The 20,716-nt window shown below is 39.9% G+C and overlaps 1 protein-coding gene across 11 annotated transcripts in view; it reads right to left on the minus strand.

Annotated features, from left to right (window-relative positions):
* The window catches only part of LOC132698049 (titin-like), a 206,587-nt gene that overhangs the window by 31,949 nt on the left and 153,922 nt on the right, over positions 1-20,716 (minus strand). For 8 of the 11 annotated variants that reach the window (XM_060663890.1, XM_060663888.1, XM_060663894.1 and 5 more), the window contains 8 exons: positions 19,162-20,575; positions 18,876-19,105; positions 18,635-18,709; positions 17,225-17,329; positions 13,691-14,820; positions 11,786-11,846; positions 11,527-11,577; positions 118-9,351 (listed from right to left, as the gene is read on the minus strand). In XM_060663890.1, coding sequence (XP_060519873.1) covers positions 118-9,351; positions 11,527-11,577; positions 11,786-11,846; positions 13,691-14,820; positions 17,225-17,329; positions 18,635-18,709; positions 18,876-19,105; positions 19,162-20,575 — 12,300 coding nt within the window. Of the gene's footprint in view, positions 1-117; positions 9,352-11,526; positions 11,578-11,785; positions 11,847-13,690; positions 14,821-17,224; positions 17,330-17,665; positions 17,719-17,791; positions 18,710-18,875; positions 19,106-19,161; positions 20,576-20,716 lie in introns of those variants that run through there. The other 3 variants (XM_060663896.1, XM_060663892.1, XM_060663897.1) reach the window with 2 other exon arrangements.

Genomic DNA, 20,716 nt, shown 5'->3' on the forward strand with positions numbered 1-20,716 from the left:
TTTGTGTTTTTTGTACCTGTTATTTTATCCGGCCCAAGCAAAAAACAAAACTCTTCACTTTTACGATTAATTCAAAATGATTTAATCTGTATTGTTTTGTTATGTAAGTGAACTTACCCTCGCGTTCGTGTAGTTGAACCTCGCTAATTTGTAGACATGGTGTTTGGGTATCCTCCAGTGTTATTTTCGTCGTCTTTCTGTCAGGAATGTGTAGTTTGAATGGCGTTGCATAATCAGAGGTTTTCTGTTCGGTCACTATTATACTGTGTTGTGTATCGGCGTATTCACTTTGGGCTTTGCTTGTTTTTGTTGCATCGTGTTTTACATCCTCAATGTTTTCGAAAAGCGTAGTTTCTGCTATGGAATTTGCTAGTCTAGGGGATATATCTTGTTGGGCGGTAGCCTCTGTAGCATTTACGGTGGATACTTCTTTACCTACACTGCCTTGAACTATTACTTCGCTTACCAAGATACTTTCTTCCGTCCTTATGTTGAGGTTTGCCGAAGTTTTTGGGGCTTCCTTTATTTCAAACTGTTTTGTCGTTCCTTGTACAGTTACCTCAGATTCTGTTACGCTATGCATAGCATCCGCTTCTGAAGTTGCTTTATGGATTGGAGGTTGTTCGTCTGTATTCATGTCTCGTATACTTTCGTATGCACTAATCGATTCCTTTTCAACGCTCTCGTTTTGGATTATCGACGTAACTGCACTGTCTTTCTTTGGCTTTTCTGATAAAAGTGCTGACTCGGTTTGAATTGTTTCGATTTCTGATATGCTGACACTTTTTCCGGCTTTTTCTAAATTTATATTCGCTGTTGTAGCGGCAGGTACTTTATCTAGTGGCATTTTCTCCAAAGTTTCAAATATTTTAACCAGTTGTTTCTCGGCTACATTTTGTTCTATAATAGAAGGCACGGCGAAGTCTGTTGCAGGTATATCTCGCTTAAGTTCCGATTCTTTTTGGTTAGGAAGAATTTGGGTAACACTTGCCGATCTCCCAACATCCTCCAATGTAATTCCTGCTGTTGTAGTGGATGGGTGACTTTCTATCGCCATATCTCCCAAGCTGTCATATACTTTCACACTTTGCTCCTCTATGACTTGTTGTTCGTGGACATCCACATTCGCAAAATCCGGTTTAATTTCGTCTGGCCTGAAAACTCCTTCAGTTTCGTTAGTTGTGGTTTCAGAGATGTTTATTATTTTCGTAGCTTTTTCCAAATTAATCTCAGCAGTAGAAGATGGTGCGTCCGTGGACTGTGCTAAGGTATTCAGGCTATCATATACATCTACTTGCTGTTTTTCTGTTGTTTCGTACTTGTTTATTAATACTTTAGCGTTATCTTCAATGGATTTTTCCTGGTGAAGCTCAGTGGCACCATCACCTAGTTGTACCTGCATCATGCTGACAGCCTCACACAGGTTTTCCACTCCAATGTCAATAGTGGCTCCTTTAGGAACTGATTCTGCTGGCTTGAGACCTGTGCTTTCGTATGGTTTAACGACTTGTGTTTGGGATGCTATACATTCCTTGAACGTAGCACTTGCCGAATCTGATTTTGGTTTTTCCGTCACCAGTTGAGACTCTCTTTGACTAGTTATAATTTCAGAAATGTTAAGGCTATTATCATGTTCTTCGAGGCTGGGAACGACCTCTATGGTCTGAGGAATTTTAAATTTTTCTGTTTCTCCGAGACCTTCAAATGCCTTTACCTCATAACTTTCAGTTCCCTTAAGTTCCAATAGAGAAACGTGCACTGAATCTTCCTTAGGCGCCTCACATTTCAACTCTACTTCCTGTTGGACGCTAAATGTTTCTGTGGTACTGGCTGATCGGCCAGCCTCCTCTAAACCAAGATTGGCTATGCTGGCATTAACTTGGGCTGTAATAGTTCGCTCATCCAGGGTTTCTAATGATTCGATTTCGTGTTTTTCGAGTACTATATGCTCTTCTATCGTTGGAATCGCCGACAGTTTGTCCGGTTTATCAGTTTGTAATTCACTTTCGCCTTGGTTTAGTATGACTTCGGAAGTGCTGGCTATTGTTCCCATATCTTCCAAGGTGACATTTGCAATTAGTTCGTCAGGAATTTGACTCTGAATGTCTTTCTCTAAGTTTTCGTAGGCATTAACTACTTGGGCTTCAATAATATTGTGCGCGATTGTAGTAGTTCTTGCCGTATCTTCTTTGACGTTTTCTGCAATTAGATCTGATTCTTTATCGGTTGTAAATATTTCTGTTACCATCGACGATTTACCAAATTCTTCTATATTAACACTAACATTCGTTGATTGGGGACATTTATCCTTTACCAACTTGTCTGTGCTCTCATACGTGTCCACCATTTGCGTCTCTAGAACTTTCAACTCTATGAGCGAAGGGAGCGCGGAATCTTGGTTCGGCTGGTCTGGAAGAAAATCGCCTTCTCGTTGCGTTGTTATAATTTCGGTTATGTTGGCCGTTCTAGCAGCTTCCTCTAAGTTAACATCCGCGGTTACACCCTTTGCTTCATCTATTTTGACAAAGAGTTTTTCCTTTTCGGCAACCACATTTTCGGTGATATGAACCGCACTATGCGGGACGTTTTCTTCAAAAGCTTGATTATCTTCTGGTTTTTTAATTAATAGTGGAGAAATATTTTCCTCTGTACTAGTTTCGGTAATTTCAGTAGCATCCTGAGGTGACACTATTTTATCAGCGGTTGCATAAACTGGTTCTTGTTTTAGGAGTCCTTTTTCTTGTTCGCTGGCTAGGGTTTCGATTACGCTCATCGATAGTTGTTCTGTAAGTGAGATACTCGCTCGTTTCGAATTCGTTTTCTGATCTGAAAACGGTTTTTCCTTTTCGTGAATCTCTTGAGTCGCAACGATCACACTCTTCAATTCTGTTTGAATAATATCAGCCGATTCTTCTTTTGCTTTCTCGTGTGGAAGATTGTCTGTATTTTCCTGTACTAACACTGCTGCTTGGGAGGCGGCTTGTAGGGGTTGAATATTCGTAGAGGAGAATTGTCCTTCCGGTTTTTCTTCTGCTAATGGATTCTCCTTTTCTTGGACGATTACTTCGGATATATTCAAACTTTTGACTTGGTCATATATACTTTCAGCTGTCTTGGTTTCCGGCTTTGGTTTCTCTCCTAGAATATTTTCAGATTCCTGTACAATATTTTCGGAAAGAATTAATGCGTCCATGGAATCTTTTACTACGTTAATTTGAACAGGCTGTTTTGTTTCATCTTTGAATTCGTCAACATTGTCGGACGTTATTACTAGAGACTGTTGTGCTGTTTTCATGCAATCCACTACCGATGAGGCTTCTTCCATTTTCCCTTTTTCTATTGTCAAGTCGCTTGGTGCAAAACTGGCTAGCACTTCCGCAACATTAATTCCTCCCACGGTATCAATGGTACGTTCGGCCTTTTTCGTTTCTGGACTCACGATGCTCTCATATTCATTTGGTGACTCAATAATCGTTTGTTCCGTCTGAGTTAAACTGATAAGCGTGTCTTGTTCTCTATTCGCAATGGCAGGTATAGGCGTTTTCGATTTCAATCCCTCCGGCTGCATTGACGAAATAACTTCAGTCACTTCAGCAGTTAAAACACCAGTTACGGATTTTTCAGCATTGGTAAATATTTGTTTCGAAAGCTCCATGGTTGATTCGCTCTCGGCCAAAACAATTTCATCGACGTATATTGATTGACCTTCTTCCACTCCGATCGAGGCAAGTTTTTTATCCATAGGGAGCGATTTGTCGAAGACCCCTTCTTTCTCCCGAACTTCTGGTATACTGTGAACGAGTTCTTGTATCGGCGCTTGTTCTATAAATGCGTTTGCCACATCGGGAATGTTTACACTCGTGTCTTTTACTGATTCATTTGGGATGACTTCTTGCGATTCGGGTACGCAAACCGAATCTAAGTTTACTCCAGCTTGTTGTTTTTTTGGGGTGTCGAAGTTATTCATAAGGCCCTCCTTATAATCAGGAATGAGTTCGTTAATCGTGACTGCCTTTTTCCCCGTTTCTAAGGAAACCTCAACCTTCGTAGTTTCGGGTTGGAATTTACCGGTAAAATCGCTTTCCTTTTCATGAATCATACTTTCGGTTACGATGACACCGCTTACTGATTCATCGGTTGCTATTGCAGTCCATGATTCGGGAACCTTAGTTTTTAGAAAATCGGGATTTTCCGACACCTCCGTAACGTTTGTTTCCGCTACTTTTCCTGAAATATATCTCGAATGGACGGCGCTCTTGCTTTCGGGGACTTTAAATTCCAATAAGTCGGTTTCTTTTTGTGCAAGAACTGTCTCCGTCGTAGATATTCCCTCCCTCGGTTGAACGTTGATCGTAGCCGATGATGATAAATGCGCCTGTGTTTTCTCAAACTCGGATTCTTTTTCTATCGACACTTGTTGAGTTTGAATGACGGCGTCGAACGGTATTGTAGAGTCGGATGCCGTTGCTTCTGATGGCTTAACGATTTCTAGATCTTGCGCAGTTACATTGGCTTCGATTTCACTCTTAGACACAACTTTTCCGGCTTCGGTAATAGTTTTTATTGCTCGGGCATCAGCTTGTGGTTGCGTAATCAATTCGGTTTCGCTGTCTTGTGTTATTACGGATTCCACGACAACGCTTTGATCTTCAGTAATAGTAACGTCTACGTTTTGCGATTCAGGCTTTTTAAAGTCGCTTCCGATAGTTTCCGTTTCTGTTGCGATTATTTCGGTTTTAGTTGCCGCTCCTAAAGCTTCAATTTCCGGTACCGCGGGTACACTTACCGGCAGCGAAGTCCAAAGTCTGTCATATAACTCGTTGACGTTTACTTCTGCGTTTACTGGGACGACGTGAGCGTGAACGTCTACGTCGGCTTGTTTAGTCGACGGTGTTTCCTGAATTTCGATCATAGATTCCATCTCGTGACTGATAATTTCGCTTATCGTGAGGCCTTTATCTTCTATAAAGCTCTGGTCAGCGTTTGTCGTCTTATACTCAAATTTATCAAAGTAAGATTCGCTATCTTGAGCAAGAGATTCACTTTGAATTATGCTTTCCAAGAGCGACTGTTCAACGTTGGCCGCAGCTTCTAACGGTTTTTCATCTTTCACTTCGGTGACGAAGTCTTGCGAGATTACCTCTTTAGTTTCCGCCACTGGCTGGACATCCACTGATGTAACGGCCGACTGCGTCTCCACAGTAGTCGGTAAGTAATCACTTTCTTTTTCGGAGTGTAAGGTTTGGGCGGTTTGAATTGCTTCAATGGTGTCATACTCGGCTGTAGCTTGTCGTTCTGGCGCAGTTTGATCTCCCTTAAAGGAAGACTCACATTCACCTAGAAAGGCTTCGGTGTTTATAAGACATTGATACTGATTTTGGGTTTTTTGAGCAATTATTTCTGTAGGCCGTGAACTATCGAAGTCAGTTAAAGTTTCATTGGCCACGATTTCCCCAATTTCTAAAGTGTGTATCGGTGAAATGCTGCTGTCTGCTTGAGTGACATCTAACTTATCGCGGTCCAATTCTTTTTCTTTAATTTCCGGCGTTACGAAACTCACTAACACAGGTTCAGCTTCTTCAAATTCGGGGTACGCATTTTTAGCATCCCTCTTCTCGATTTCAAGTTTCGCTTCCGTTTCGGCTGCCACTGATTCAGTTGTGACTACCATGTCCAGAAGCGAATGTTCTACTTTCGCTTTTTCAGTACGGTCGGTTTCTTTTTCAAATTTATTTACCGAATCCTCGGGTTGAGTTTCTTGTGTTACTGCTAACATGTGACTGGCTATCGACGACTCGCTCGTCGCACTATTGGGCACTTCGGCTTTGGGTAAGTCGCCTTCTTTGTCCTCTGACGTTATTTCCATAACGTTTACGTAAGTGGCTTCAGTGAACACTACACCTGCATTTTTAGCATCTGGAATAACATCCTGCGTTTTCTCGTCCTCTTTTTCCCCTAGCGTGATCTCTAATTGTGATAGAGGAACGGATATATCTCGCTGCATATGCGCCAATTGCTTTTCGGGAGACATTCTCCTATATTCGCCTGGTAGCGTCTCCGCTATTATTTGTTCTTTTAGAGCAACTTGTTGCTCTAACACGTTAATATCTGCCGTTGACAGCTCTGTTTCAACAATCGGTAACGCTCCTTCTTTGTAGTCGCCTACGGTTTCCGTTACAGACAGTGCTTGGTCCGGTAAAACGTCCACGTTTGCTTGTTTCGAGTAAGGATGAATATCTGCAGGTAGATTTTTTTCCACATCCGTTACGTTTGTTTCGGTTACTATAAGTTCCGTAAATGGTTTCGCGTATTTTTTCGCCTTACCCGTTATCAACTCTTCCTCCACTATGTTATCGGCGTGAGTCACTGTCTCGGTTTCTGAGTGAACTATCACCTCTTGGGTCGTAATGCCAGGTTGTGCGAAACCAGACGAAGGTCCTATGCCTGGTATATATTCGTCTTCCTTTTCGTTGTATAAAATCTGTGTTACGTTGTGGCCAGACAAACCTTCACTCAATTCGATGGCGGCTATCTTCTCTTCCGGTTTATCAGCGGAGTATTGTTTCTCTTTCTCGCCTGTTTCGTATTCGGTAACTTGAACAGTTTCCAAAGTAGATTGTTCAGAATTGGCTTGAACAGTAGTGGGAGTCTCGATCGATAATTGGTCTGTTCCATAGTTGGCTTGAATTATCGCCTGGCTCGCCACTTGGCTTGAATCGATATCAACTTTAGCTTGTTGGTAAGCCGGCGTATCCGTAGGTACGTATGATTTTTCCTTATCTTCTACTGTTGTTTCGGTTACATTTATTGCTTCCTGCGGGATCATGGCCGAAGCGGCTTCTTTTAAATTAGGGCTTTCAAGGTCTATGTTTCTAAATGGCTCTCCTATTTCGGCTTCACTTATGATAGTTTCCGTATGTACTGATTGATTTACGTCGGCTTTACCCTCTTCGAATGGTGCTTGCGATAGAGGCCCTACTCCGTGTTCTGGAGTGATTTCCTCGGTAAGTCCCGTAGGCAATAAGTGTGAAGAAACCGTTTTGCCTTTATACGATTCCGGCAGTTCAAAATCAACTAATTGTTTCTCGCTTTCCATCAAGTGAGATTCGCTCACCTCAATCTGTTCCTCGGTTCTCGTAAGTGAGGACTCGATGTTTACGTGCTCTTGTTGTGCGGGTGTGTAGCCGCTTTCAGTTTCAGCTGCAAGAACTTCATTTACGTTCATATATTTTTGCGTTTGCAGATCGGCGGTTGCTGAATCGGTTTTAAATTTCGGTTGCTCTACAAAATCTGAAGGTACGTCGCCTGTTTCAACGTTTTCAATGATTAATCCCTCATTGGGAAAAACTCCCATCTTCGCCAAAACCTGTGTTGGCTTTTCATTTTCAGGGAGAACATTCTCCGAGTCTTGAACTGTAACCAGCATTTGACCGCCTATTTCTAGACAGTTGAATGTGGTTTGAGCAGTTTTTGAGCTCATAGGTTTATGTTCGTATTTATCTTCAGATTCTCCAGCAATTATCGTTTCGGTTTGAACACTTTCTTTTGTCAGTAAACTGACAATCGCAGTGTGTTTTTCCTTTTCCTCTGCATTTAATTCATTTTGGGGTTGTTGGGTGTCGGTGAGGCTAATCGTGATTCCTTCCGATAGAATTAGGTCTTCCGACGCTAGACCTCTTTCAGGGCTCAGGGCTTTTTCGAACAGACGTTCTTTTTCTTGAGCCTGGGTTTCGCTAACCATAATACTCTCGCCAGCGGACACATCTAGCTTGGCAATCTGGGACGGAGGCAAATTTCCGGGGGTGTAGTCTCCTTCTAGTTCCGAAGCTTGAATTTCGGTCTGAGCAAGTGATTTTTGAGTTATAATGTTTTTGGTGGCCACTTCTGTGGGAACGAATGCCTGAGGAAGGTATTTTCCAGGTTTATCTCCGGTTAACACTTCTTCGACTATCAGTCCTTCTTTAGAATCAATATTAATTTTTGGTTTAGCAGTTGTTGGCTTGGTGGAATCAAATTTCTCTTCGGACAACGCCTGTTGTACCTCCTCCACATTAATACTTTCATTTGGAACGAACGAGTCATTTGCCTGTACTCCTTTGGGTGCCGAAAATTCGTCCAAATGACGCTCTTTGTCTGAGACTTCAACTTCGGAAATATATTTAGCCTCTTGTGGCGTTATTAAAATCGAAGCGTTACCTTCGACTTTCTCGTCTTGTTCTAGGCCAGACGGCACATCACCTAAATTGATTTCCTGTACAAAAATACCCTCGGATGATACAATATTTGGTTGGGCTGTGGATAATGATGGAGCAAATGTTTTATCAAATATCGCCGTCTGATTTTGAACGTTTTGTTCCGTGATTTCGTAAGCTTCTACGGAGTCAATTGTTTTTTGTGCATGCGAAACGACAGTGGAGAATGGTCTTTGGTCAGTCTCTTGTTCTTGGATATCGGTCTGTTCCTGAATCAGAGCCGAATGTGGAATTACATTGGTTTCAGCATTTATTGTTTTAAAATCTTCATTTATTTCAGCTACTTGGCTTGTGGAAATAGCTTCTGAATACTGTCCCGATGTTTGTATGGTTAAGGGTTTCTTTACTTCGGTTCTAAAATCTTCAAGAATTGTTTCTTTGTCAGAATATTGAACTTCGCTGATGTTCTTTGCCTCTTGTGGAAGAAGTTCCACATACGCCGTTTCTCTCATTGGTTGTTGCAATTGAAATTGGGAAGGAGTATCGTTGGTAATGGTTTCTTCAATCGTGAGTCCCTCTTTAGGAACTACATTTTGAGAGGCGTTGTAACTAGTTGGTCTAAAAGTAGAATCAAACTGACTTGGGATGTTTTCAACGTTGGTTTGCAATATTTGCAGTGCTTTCAGTTCTTCAACTGATTTGGTTGCTGTGTTTGTGACTAAACTATCCTGTCTTTGAAGTTCTTCTTTCTCGTTTATCAAGGGCTGTTCTTGAGAAATTGCTGCAAGCGGCACGACGTCTACCGTTGCTAGTTCAGATTTAGTGCCTCTTTCAATTTGAGCTACTTCGTCTGCGGACGTGGCTTCAGATGATAACATAGGTACGTTCAGTGGCACTTGTGATTGGAAATTAGTTTCAAGTTCTGGTACGTCGCCCACATTTTCCTCGTCGAAAAGATATTCCCCCACATTAGGCTTTCTAGCCTTAATTGTTTTCGTGACCTTAACCTCTTTTTCCGTCTCTATTTCAATTTCGACGTCACTTCCTTGTTCCTTCACTGTTTCAGTGATTTCTGTGATGTCCACGGAGTGTTTTTTCGGTTGTGTGGTTTTGTCGCCCTTCGTGGTAGTTTCGATGGTTTCCTCGACTTTGACAGATTCTGTGAAAGTGTTTTTGTGTGTTTTTCTTTTATCATACAAAACAACGATTTACTATATATGAAAAGTTATAAGGCGTGTAAATAGAGTCGTTTAAGCATTAGTTTTTAAGATTTGTTATATAGAGTTGAGAGATTTATTATGTTTGGATGTGTTTATGGTGAATATGGATGAATATTGTGAGGAATAAAAATATTGAAGAGCTAACTCACCTTAAAGCATTAAAAAAGCGCCGAAGCCATGCCTGCTGCTAGATAGCACTAACTTAGCGAACCTTTTTATCACTTCAGAAACACTGATAAGTTATTGCGCTAAATATGCGGCACCTATGCGAAGCTACCGTCGAAATATGATCACAAAAAATATTTATGTCTCTCCCTAACACCGACGATGTTCCTAAAGTAACTCTTTTTATTTAATGTTGCAGAAATAAGATTATTTTTGGAATTGCTCTTTTCATATGTTTTTTCTTTGTCATTTCAAAAATGTTGTTTCAGATTTGTATCTCAACGTTGGATTGGAATCTCGAAAACGGTAAGACGTACGGGGAATTCAAATTTGGGAAAAGTTCCGTATAATAAATTGATTTTTTGGGAATCATCTTTTGCTGAAAACAACACTTCTTTACTGCGTTTCGTCGTTCTTTGTTTTTGTAGACTTTTTTTTTTAAATGTTTTATTACAATTCCGAGATATTTACTAAAGAAAATAACATGTTAATTCCATTTTGGAGCTTTTGAATTACAGGGTTGGAGTTGCAGTTAAAAATGAAATTATCCTGGCCGTTCGAAACTTGCAGGTCTCGTTGAAAGACATAAAATTCTCACAGACAAAAACTATTCCGGATGAGAGAAGAAGATCGCATGAAATTGCTAAACGAATGTTCAGGGGAACTTCCTAATTTCTCAGTATTCTGCTCCCACTTCTCATTTCCAATAAAATGAATATCGGAATGTCGGAGTAGTATGTTTACCCCTTTTCAAAGCCTCCCATCCCCCGGGGGAGATTTTGAGATTGCAAATTTACAGATTTTCAACCAACCCGAAAAAAAATAAATTTTACCAGTCTACGAGAGATGTCGCGCATTAATAGCTCAGGTTTTGATCGCCAGATGTCACCCTTAATGGGGGTAGGGGGTAGTTTTTGTGTTTGCGCTTTTTTGACTATTTTTTTTCGCCCCCTGTACTTTGCGTCGCGGGAAGCGAGCCCTTTTAGTTTATATTTGTGTTTAATTTATGTATCTATTTATGTCCATATATGTTATTTATGTATGCATATCCTTCGCCTATATTTATTAATATTTGTCTATCCTGATGGGGTTTTGTCTATAATATATGTTTAATAACGCAATTTGTTCGATGTCAGTGTCATTAAACGTCTTCTTCGCTGCAAACAACCGCATGCAAAAAAACAAACCGCATCTGGAGATAAGAAACATATTCGACTCGGGGATCCCGATTAACATTAATAGCGTCTGGTTGTTTTATTAACATAGATTACGCGCGACCTCGGTGATCTAATAATCTTGCTCCGCGATATAAACGTAGCGCCGTGGGCCGGGCTCGCCTCCCGCGACGCAAAGTACAGGGGACGAAAAAAATTGGCAAAAAAGTACAATCACAAAAACTACCCCCTACCCCCATTAAGGGTGACATCTGGCGATCAAAACCTGAGCTATTAATGCGCGACATCTCTCGTAGACTGGTGAAATTAATTTTTTTTATTTTTTTGGGTTGGTTGGGTATCTGTAAATTTGCAATCTCAAAATCTCCCCCGTGGGCTGGAGGGCGTTGAAAAGGGGTAAACATACTACTTATCGGAATCTCTAAAAATTGCAAATTTTCGATTTAACAGGTATCTGTCAGTTTTTTTTTTGCTCCTGACAATAAACATTTTGACGTGATTTAGTTTCACCGAAAGCAAAACTGAACTCTGAAATATAATGCATGTTTATTGCAATATTAAAGATTTACTGGCGGCAACAGCGCAGGAGCTACCACTGTTGAAGCGTTGAAGCTGCGCAGAGCTGCGATCGGTCAATCAATCGGACATTTGCACTTTAAGCCAGTGACGTCGACTTACCAACGACACACGTACAAATATGACAGTTCAATTACATATTACATTATACAAATTTTTTATTCGATAAGACACACACGGCAACCTCAAAACACTCACCTTCCAGGTCGCCCTTCTTTTTAATTTTTCTCTTGACGATTTTTGTCGTATCTAAACGAACAACAAGACGAAATTAATCAAATTTAACGGAACATAATTTATTAGCGCTAAGATAAAAAAAAAGAAATTTACAAAACAAGCACAATCACAACAACATAAATTTGTCTTTAGGTGTAAGCACCGCACGTATAGTGTTTTGCAACAAACAAACGTATTCGAAGGCACATCCTGGCAAAACTGACACAAACACGCAACTCACCCTCGTGCACCTCTACTTGTTCGCTGATAGTCGCCTTTGCAGTTTCAGTCTTTGAGGTCGTCTGAAAAGGTACGCAATATTAGTGATACATTTGAGCCACCAGTTTGAATTATCCCAGTTTTTTTTTTCAATTTGATAAATAATGTATGGTGCCACTGAAGGAGGAAGACTCCTTACTAATATTTCTCTCAACGCCGTGTTTTCGTAATCATTTCGTTGCACCACTTAACATCGAACTCAAGTTAAAAAAAAAAAACTGAAATTGATATTTCAATAATGGTGACGGAAACTTGTTCGATCTAACCCGCAGGAGGGTGACCCTACTTGTTCAGTTTAGGTTCGGTCCCTAGATTGATTCACATTTGATTAGGGACTTACAAACTAACAACTATTATTCTAAAAAAATGTCCGGCAATAGAAAGACCTGTAATATTTAGGAGATTGGTACAACAAAGATTAGAAAAACTCTATATATTCTAATATCAATTTCACTATCGAAATAGGAAACATTTTTTCCGTTTTAGATATTCTTATTAATCGAAAACTAGAATTTACCTTAAATAAGAACTAAAAGGTCAGATTTTCACGAAATTATATATTATGACATGACAATTGTTTCGACAACACCGTGTCTTTATCAAATGTAATATTTACAAACTATGTTCGTTAATGCGTTTCTTGAAGGATCTACCTATCTGTCCATTATAAATTTTAGGACAAGATCCGCATTTCGCTTTCGAAAGCGCAAAACAAATTAGATTTTTCAATATATCATCAACCTTCACACACAGACAGAATCATACATAACAGCTCAAATCACCCTGATACACACAAAATGGCTGCATTTAACTCTTTTATACACAGACTTCTTAATACGCCAATCTCAACACAAAATTACAACAAAGAACTTAATATCATTAAACAAATTGAACTGAACAACGGCAACAATCTGTCCATTATAGATAAAATTATAAATAAGAAACAAATCCAGACAACAGTAAACTCTATTTATCCGAAACCTAATACAGAACATGAACAATTTAAAACAATTACATACATAGGAGAACCGTTCAGAAAGTTTCAAAACATTTGTCAAAATGTAGTTTAAAAATAGCTTTCAGAACTAACGACACAATAGGAAAATATTTAAAAAACAATAAAACGAAATGTCCAAAATCCCAAAAATCAGGTGTCTACAGGTTGAAATGCGGATCTTGTCCTAAAATTTATATTGGACGAACAGGTAGGTCTTTCAAGAAACGCATTAACGAACATAAAAGAGCGTTTAAAAACAATAGTCTAGATTCTAATTATGCTACACACTTAAACACAGAAAAACACATTTTTGACGACAATTTTGATATTTTACATACAGCCACAAAAAGTAGAAAATTAAATTTATTGGAAGCTATGGAGATTAACAAAATGAGACATTCAAATGTATTGCTTAACGATCAATTAGATTTAAATACCTCTCCTTTATTGAACTTAAATTCTCACAACAACATTAATTAACGTTTTATGGTTATTTTTCGGTATATATAGTAGCAAAAAGTTTGATAAAGACACGGTGTTGTCGAAACAATTGTCATGTCAAAACATATAATTTCGTGAAAATCTGAACTTTTAGTTCTTATTTATTTTGATAAATGGATTTTCATCAAGTAAAAGCCACCTCAGTTCAATTTCAGAATTTACCTTTGTGTGTATAATGGGTGTAATTGGCATAATTAGTGGTATAGATAAATGACAGTATTCCACTTTTCGAATCATGGTAGATGTCATTGGAAAGGTCTACTCTACGACACGCAGGGCACAACAAAAACCAAATCAAAAAGATGTATATTCACTAACTCCTCGAAATACACGAACTATTGAACTTCTATGTCGTTTTCTAACACTCACCTCTGTTATTTCAGTAGCCTCCCAAGCTCTTTGGATGAAGTCTTCAGGGGTAAAATTGATGAGGACTTCTTCTACGGTTATGTAGTTGGCGTCGACCATTTTCATGAACGCTCTGAAACCGACGGTAGCGGCTAGTTGAGCTTCATCGATTGTGGTTTCTTCGGTTAGAACCTCCGTGATCAAGGCTCCATGACCTTTCCTCTCAACCACGTTGACCATTGCTGATTGAACTTCAGGCGATTTCAGAGACGGAAACTTGTCCTCGTCGTATAATACCGTCACTTCCTTAACGGTGATTCCGTTTTTGATCAGGTAAACAATTTCCGCGATTTCCCGTAACGGTGCTTGACCTGGTCCAAATTCCTTGGCATTTATAAAATCGAGCATCTCTGTCACTTCCTTTGCCATCTTGAGCTCGCTTTTGCGGATAATTTTTTCACAACGTTCTATAATTTGCTCGAGTTTCACTTCCGTAATGTCCGCCACTTCGGTAACTCCCTCTTGGGTTCGGGGTTTAGCTTTGCCGGTATCCGGTAAAATTTTCTCGATGTCTTTAATGATTTCTTCAGCGAGAATTTGATCGATATACATCGGCTCGGTAGGTGAGAGTTTCACCTGGACGATTTCCTGAGGCAAATCCTCTTTTTCCTTTTCGTCGATCTTCTTACACGAAGCGATCGCTTCAGTTTTAAGCGGTTCTTGAATATCGAGAATCGGTTTGGCCTTTTGTTCTTCAGCAGGAGTAACATCTATTTCTTCGGTACGTTCGATCGGTTGTACTTCCGAAATGCCTACCGGTTTAGTTTCCTCTTCTGTGGTTGCTGACGCCCTCTTAATCTTGCGTACTTTCTTCTTTTGTTCTATTGTAACGCGTTCTTTCTTGATGCGTTCTTCTTCCTCCTTGGCCTTGCGGATGAGGATCTCTTGTTTCTTGTGCTCGGGGATTTCTTGAACGTAGAGTTGGGCTTTGGTCACTGCTTCTCCGACGTCGCTCACAGCCTTGCACAGGTACGTTCCCACGTGCTCTTTGTCAACGTCGGTTATGGTGCACAGAGTTTTGTTGTCTTCGATACGGATTTTGACTTTGTTGGTATTGCGCAGAATTTTACCGTTGTGGTACCAGATAATATCTGGAAAGAAGAAATAATGAGGTCAATTTTGGCAATGTTTGTAATTTAAAGAAACCATAACGACCAAAAATATAGTGCATATATTGCTTTAAGTTTTAAGTCATTTTTTAAAAGTATTTTACAGTACCTTAACCGCAGACCTTCGCAGGACCGTGGTAAAACCCATCCCAACAGATGTTTATTCTACGTTAAGTAGGTCTTGCCTGAGATGGTATCGAATATTGGAATATATTGAAGCATTGATTGATGTTGCGGGGTATTTTCGAATAAGCAGAAGCGTTTATTTTAACGTCCGGTGATATGTATCGTTCTTAAGTGTTTAATCTAATTGATCTCTCTAAGTGATCGATCCAGTGAGTACGTATTTACGTATTACGTATTTATCTTACAGGTAAGTTTGAAAATAATCATTTTTGTCTTGTGTGCCTGTCGATTAACAACATTCTTCTTCTTGTATTTTTGTGGATTCTACATAGTTCCTCGATTTGAAAACAGCAACAGTCTTTTTTAACGCTATAGTTTATATTCGCGGTAGATAAAAGTACGTCATAAGAATACAGATACATATTTATTAGAATTTTACAATTAAACAGTTTTTGAAGGTTTCTGTTTTTAACTCTTTAAAATGTGGAGACCGTGAAATGAATCAGTGACGATTTTTTAACTGACTGATACTTTAATATTACTATATTTAATATTTTGTATATTAATAATGATACTTCTTAGAAATGTAATGAAATAGAACGTAATAAATTGTTACTTTGTTCTAATTGGTTCAAGATTTGCTCGGCGAAATAAAGGGTGATTCAATAAGGGTTTCCACATTAAAATAATAAAAAAATCTCGGAAGAATATAAAAATATACAAACATTTTTATTTGCCATTTTAGATTAGTGTATTACAATTAGGTATGAAAGATGATGTCATTCAAATGACCCCCGCGACTCATGTCGCATGACGTAATTCGTTTATTGAAATTTCCTATCACTTTTTGATACAATTCAGGTTCTATGCCGGCTATTTCGCGTCTAATCTCCTGTTTCAGCTCTGGAATAGTGTTTGGTTTTATTTCTCTACACTCTGCTTTTTAGTTACCCCAAAAAAAAATCTATGGAAGTAAGATCGTGGCGGCCAATTGATATCGCCGTTACGTGACATAATCCGACCAGGAAACTTGCCCCGCAGCAATTGCATCGTCTCTCTGGATGTGTGACTCCATCCTTTTAGAACCACAAATCATCAATGTCCATACCTTCCAACTGCTCCCAAAGAACCAATTATTCCTCCGCACCAAACAGTCACTTTTTGAGGATGCATTGCTTTTTGAACAATCTCTCTTGGATTTTCTAATCCCCAAATACGAGCATTGTGTTTGTTTACAAAGCCACCAACGTGAAAATGATCGCAAAAGATGATTTTCGTTGAAAAATGAACCCCTTGTTCTCGTATCCATTCTGCAAACACGCGGTGCTGCTGATGATTTCGAGGTTTCAACTCCTGAGTTATTTAGACTTTATATGGGCGTAGATGCAAGTCTTTTGTTAAAATTCGCTGTGCGGCTGAATACGTAAGGCCCACTTGCTGCGATCCATGACGTATCGATGTGTTTGGATCTTCGGCTACACTTTCGCGAAAAATGGCAATATTTTGATCTGACCGACCTGCACGAGCTCGTTAAGGGACTTTGAGGTTAGTTGCAGATCCAGTTTGCTCAAATTTTTGAACCACATTCCAAATTGTCCTCTCATTTTTCCTTGATCGACTATTTTCATAATAGGATGGCACAATTTTTACACGTTGTTCAGTCGTATATTGCTCCATAACTAAGTTTGTTTATGTTTTGAGGTTAGAAATCTTATATGATAATAAACAAATACAGTAGCGTTTCAAAAATATTTCAGATTGTAATGTGGAAACTCTTATTGAATCACCCGTTAGATTGAAAACATACTTATATGCCGCTTGTTGGTGTAGGTAGATGAATTCCTAGGATAGGTAGATATTTAATTGGTTGTCTTGCTAAAATTGATTTTTTATGGCGTCGCATGCGACGCGAATTATATAGCAAAGCAGGAGGAATGTAGAAAAGAACCTAGAAGATGAATGGGTTTCGTCTTTTGACAAGTTGACCTATGCCGCTTTTTCTATAATATAAACATTTTAGTATACGTTAGGAAAACAACATCCATGCCACGATCCTCCCAATTTGTTCCCGGAAACACAAACGTTACTAACAGACTTAACCCAATCGATAGTTAGATGGAAGCAATTGTGTCGCTTTCAGGTGTAATACAATATTTTTATGTACAAGTTAAATTGGAAAAGCAATAGCAATAAGAATCGGTAGTGAAGCTCTTATTTATTACAATTTTATTTTGTAAATAATAAATAGTTGTTAACATACCTGGCAAAGGTGTTCCAGCGAACAGGCACTCAAATTTGACGGTTTCAGCTTCGGTGGTTCGGACGTCTGTGATTTCTTTTACGAACGTTGGGGGACTCTTTACGGCTAAAACACAAACAAACCTTCAGAAACTACGTAGTGTCTTACTGTTAAGCGACCCACCACTGGAATTTGGTTACCGCAATCAAAAATCCGGTGGTGGTTTGTCGTTATGTTATTTTTTATGCATTGCAAGATGCCTCGATTCGTTCGGGGAAGGTGAAATTCATATATTCCCACAAAATATGTTCAAAACGTGCCTAATAACTGTCGATATACAACGAAAAACTGTATTAAAACATTTAAGGAACATATCTCACGGATACAACATTTTATGAGCATAACCGACACTGAAATGTCAATTTAATAAATTCAAAATCTTAAGGTGTTGTATGGAATTACCTGTTCTAATGTTGGGATTCTGCTTCGCCATGCTATCGGGAGAAATTATTGGTCTAAACAAGATGCGGAAAAACAAACGTTATATTAATGAGCCACACACACAACAAACCAACTATGTTAGTTTACCTGCGCTAGGGAAAGTAAGTGTAAGGGTGTCGTCATTTTCAGGACTGAAAGCTGACGCCAAGCCTCGTCCCCTGTTCTCGCCCATACATTCACTTTCCAGCAGTAGAAACTCCTGAAGCTCCTCCTGGCTATCAGCCGTGTGTAGCTGGTGAAAGGCACTAGGATCAAGTTCTCTAGGTTCCAAAGGATACATCGTATTGTTATTCAAGTTTCTACTGAGCTCTTGGTCCGACACACTTTGATTTTTTATTCTGGGGAACGTCTGACATTTTTCGTACGATGTGTATTCGAGCTGTTCGTACGCACTAGGTAAAGCGTTGCATGAGCTCGAAACGCAAGCAATGCGTTTCCTTTCGGAGCCGCTGCTACCTCTAAGACTGTTACTGCCTGTAGACGGTTCGCTTTTTTCCTCGATAGGTGACAAAATATAGAATGGCTCATCGAACGCCCCCGTTTGTTCTTCGTCGGTAATTTCCTCGTAATCGGCGTCGACGAAATCGAACCGTTCGTAAATAGAATGTTGCGGCGTCCTCGAACTCGTAAGTTCCATAATTGATCCCAGCGAATGTCGGTGAGAGTTGAGATAGTCCGTCATCGTTAATTCGATTAGGTCACCGTCACTTTTTCTTCGTGACTCGGATTCGTTACTAACGGAGCCTCGAGGTGAAGTTTCTCGATTTATATAAAACGCTTTTGGTGGTGTGAGTTCACTCACGGAGCAGTTTTTCGATTCTTGGCGTGATACTTTACCTTCCCTCTGAATTATCGTCGGAGCTTCCAAGCTGTCCGTAGACACATCGCAGGAATGCACATGCTCTGAGTCTAAGCGCGTGTGATATTTACCTTTTAGAGCCTCCGACAGTTCTTCCATGTGCGTTACCCATTCCGGTTTGCGGTAAAGTTTTGTTCCGACGACGCCTGTAAATTAAAAATCGATTAGTGAGGTGTATGATCTAACCGCGTTATAAAAAAATGTGCAAGTGTGGTGGTGCATGGAATGGGAATAAAAATTTAAAGGTTTCGACGCCCAGCTGAAACGAAAACTTTCTGATTAATCTCTGGTTCTACATTATTTAAAGCGTACCTTCTACCGATTCTACAAGTAGGTGGGTGGTGGTGGTAGCCACACCCAATGGGCTGTAGGCTTCAAATACTATATCTCCGGTGTCGTCGGGATATACTTCGGGAATTGTAAGCACGGACGTACCGTCTTCCAGGTTTTCGATAACGAATTCTTTCGACGGCTTGATTTCCTGCCCGTTGATTATCCACCGACCTTTGGGTGTTGGTTTACCAACCGCTTTCACTTCCAATCTATAAAGTAAATCGTGTGATGGTATTGCGAAGATTGCGAAGCAAAATTGTGTTACCTAGTAACATCTCCGTCTTTACTAGTGATTAACTCTGGCAGTTTCTTGGTAATCCTTGGAGCAAATTCGATTTCGGTATCAGACAGGTTATGCTCTTCACTGTTTAGTGTCTTGTCATCCAGTAAGTCATCTTCAGATCCCGTCATTTGTGCTAACTCGGAATCCGGAACGTATTCGTAAGATTCGACAATCAAAGACGTCTTGCACACCGCTTCTCCAACCCTATTAGACGCTTTGCAAGTGTATTCTCCCGCATGTTCTGGGAATACTTCCTGGATGGCTAAGGTGCAGATACCTTGGGAATCTTGGGAAATGACGATATCTTTGGCTTCTTTTATTGGCAAGTCATTGTAGAACCACTGAACTTTTGGTGTCGGTTTACCTACAACCACGCACGTGAATGAAACTTTATCGCCGTCCATTACGCTAACGGGCGTTATTGGTTTGACAAATCGTGGGTATTCAATTTCCTGGGTTTCCTCCCATTTGGTTTCTTTAACGACATTGAGGTTGGCCGTGTGCGTGACAGATCCAGCTACGTTTTCCGCCCTACATGTTATGGGACCACCAAATTCTGGAGTCACTTCACTTATTATCAAAGTAGATTTATTGTTGTCGCTAACTATTCTCACATCTGGGTTTGAGGTCACGGGCATTTGGTTTATGTACCATTGGAACGTTGCCGTTGGGTAAGCTTCAACCGTGGTCTCCATAATTACTACTTCTCCTTCTTGTATAATTTGTGGCTTAATGGGTTGGATGAATCTCGGCGGCTTCGCTTCGTCTATCTCTTCGGTAATAACCACGGTGCTTGTAGACTTGGCTTCCCCCTTCGGATTCGTGGCCCGCACCTCGTATTTTCCAGCTTTCTTTTTCTTATCCACCGTCCTTTTAATTTTCAGAATCGTCTTTTTGTCACTTTCTATTATTTGGATTTTGTCATCGGGTTTTATTTCCTTGCCGTTCCTAAGCCACACGATTTCCGGTTTCGGGATTCCTTCAACTTCAGCTTCGAGCAAAATTTCCTCGTTAGGTTTAGCTACGACCGCCTTAATAGGTTTAACGATTTTAGGTGCGTGCATCACTATGGGCTGAATGACATCCAGAGATTTGCTTATTACCAAATTTGCCCTGCACTGGGCAGTACCGAATTTGTTTTCTGCCACGACCTTATATATTTTTTCGTCGTCCTCCGTTGGATTTTCGATTTGAAGAGTCGTCAGTCCCGTTTCCGTATTAAATGTGATTATGTTCTTTGCACTTGGCGTAAGTTCGGCGTTTTCCTTGAACCATTTAATGATGGGAGTTGGCTGTCCGACAACTGTGGCTTCTAGAATAGCAGTCGATTTTTCTTCCACTATCTTTGGTTTTAGAGGTTGTGTAAAATGCGGCGCGGTACCCGTATCTTCTTTTTCTGAAATAATGAAACAATTAGAAAACTCTATCAGGTATTTTGGAGATTATGTTAAGTGAATAATAAAGTTTGCAAAAATCGGCTATAAATACTGGTAAGTATCAAAATCATTAATTAGCTTAAGTCGGCAGTAAAAGCAAT

This window comes from Cylas formicarius, unplaced genomic scaffold (assembly GCF_029955315.1).
Source record: "Cylas formicarius isolate icCylForm1 unplaced genomic scaffold, icCylForm1.1 PGA_scaffold_2__14_contigs__length_35257938, whole genome shotgun sequence".
Taxonomy (NCBI): domain Eukaryota; kingdom Metazoa; phylum Arthropoda; class Insecta; order Coleoptera; family Brentidae; genus Cylas; species Cylas formicarius.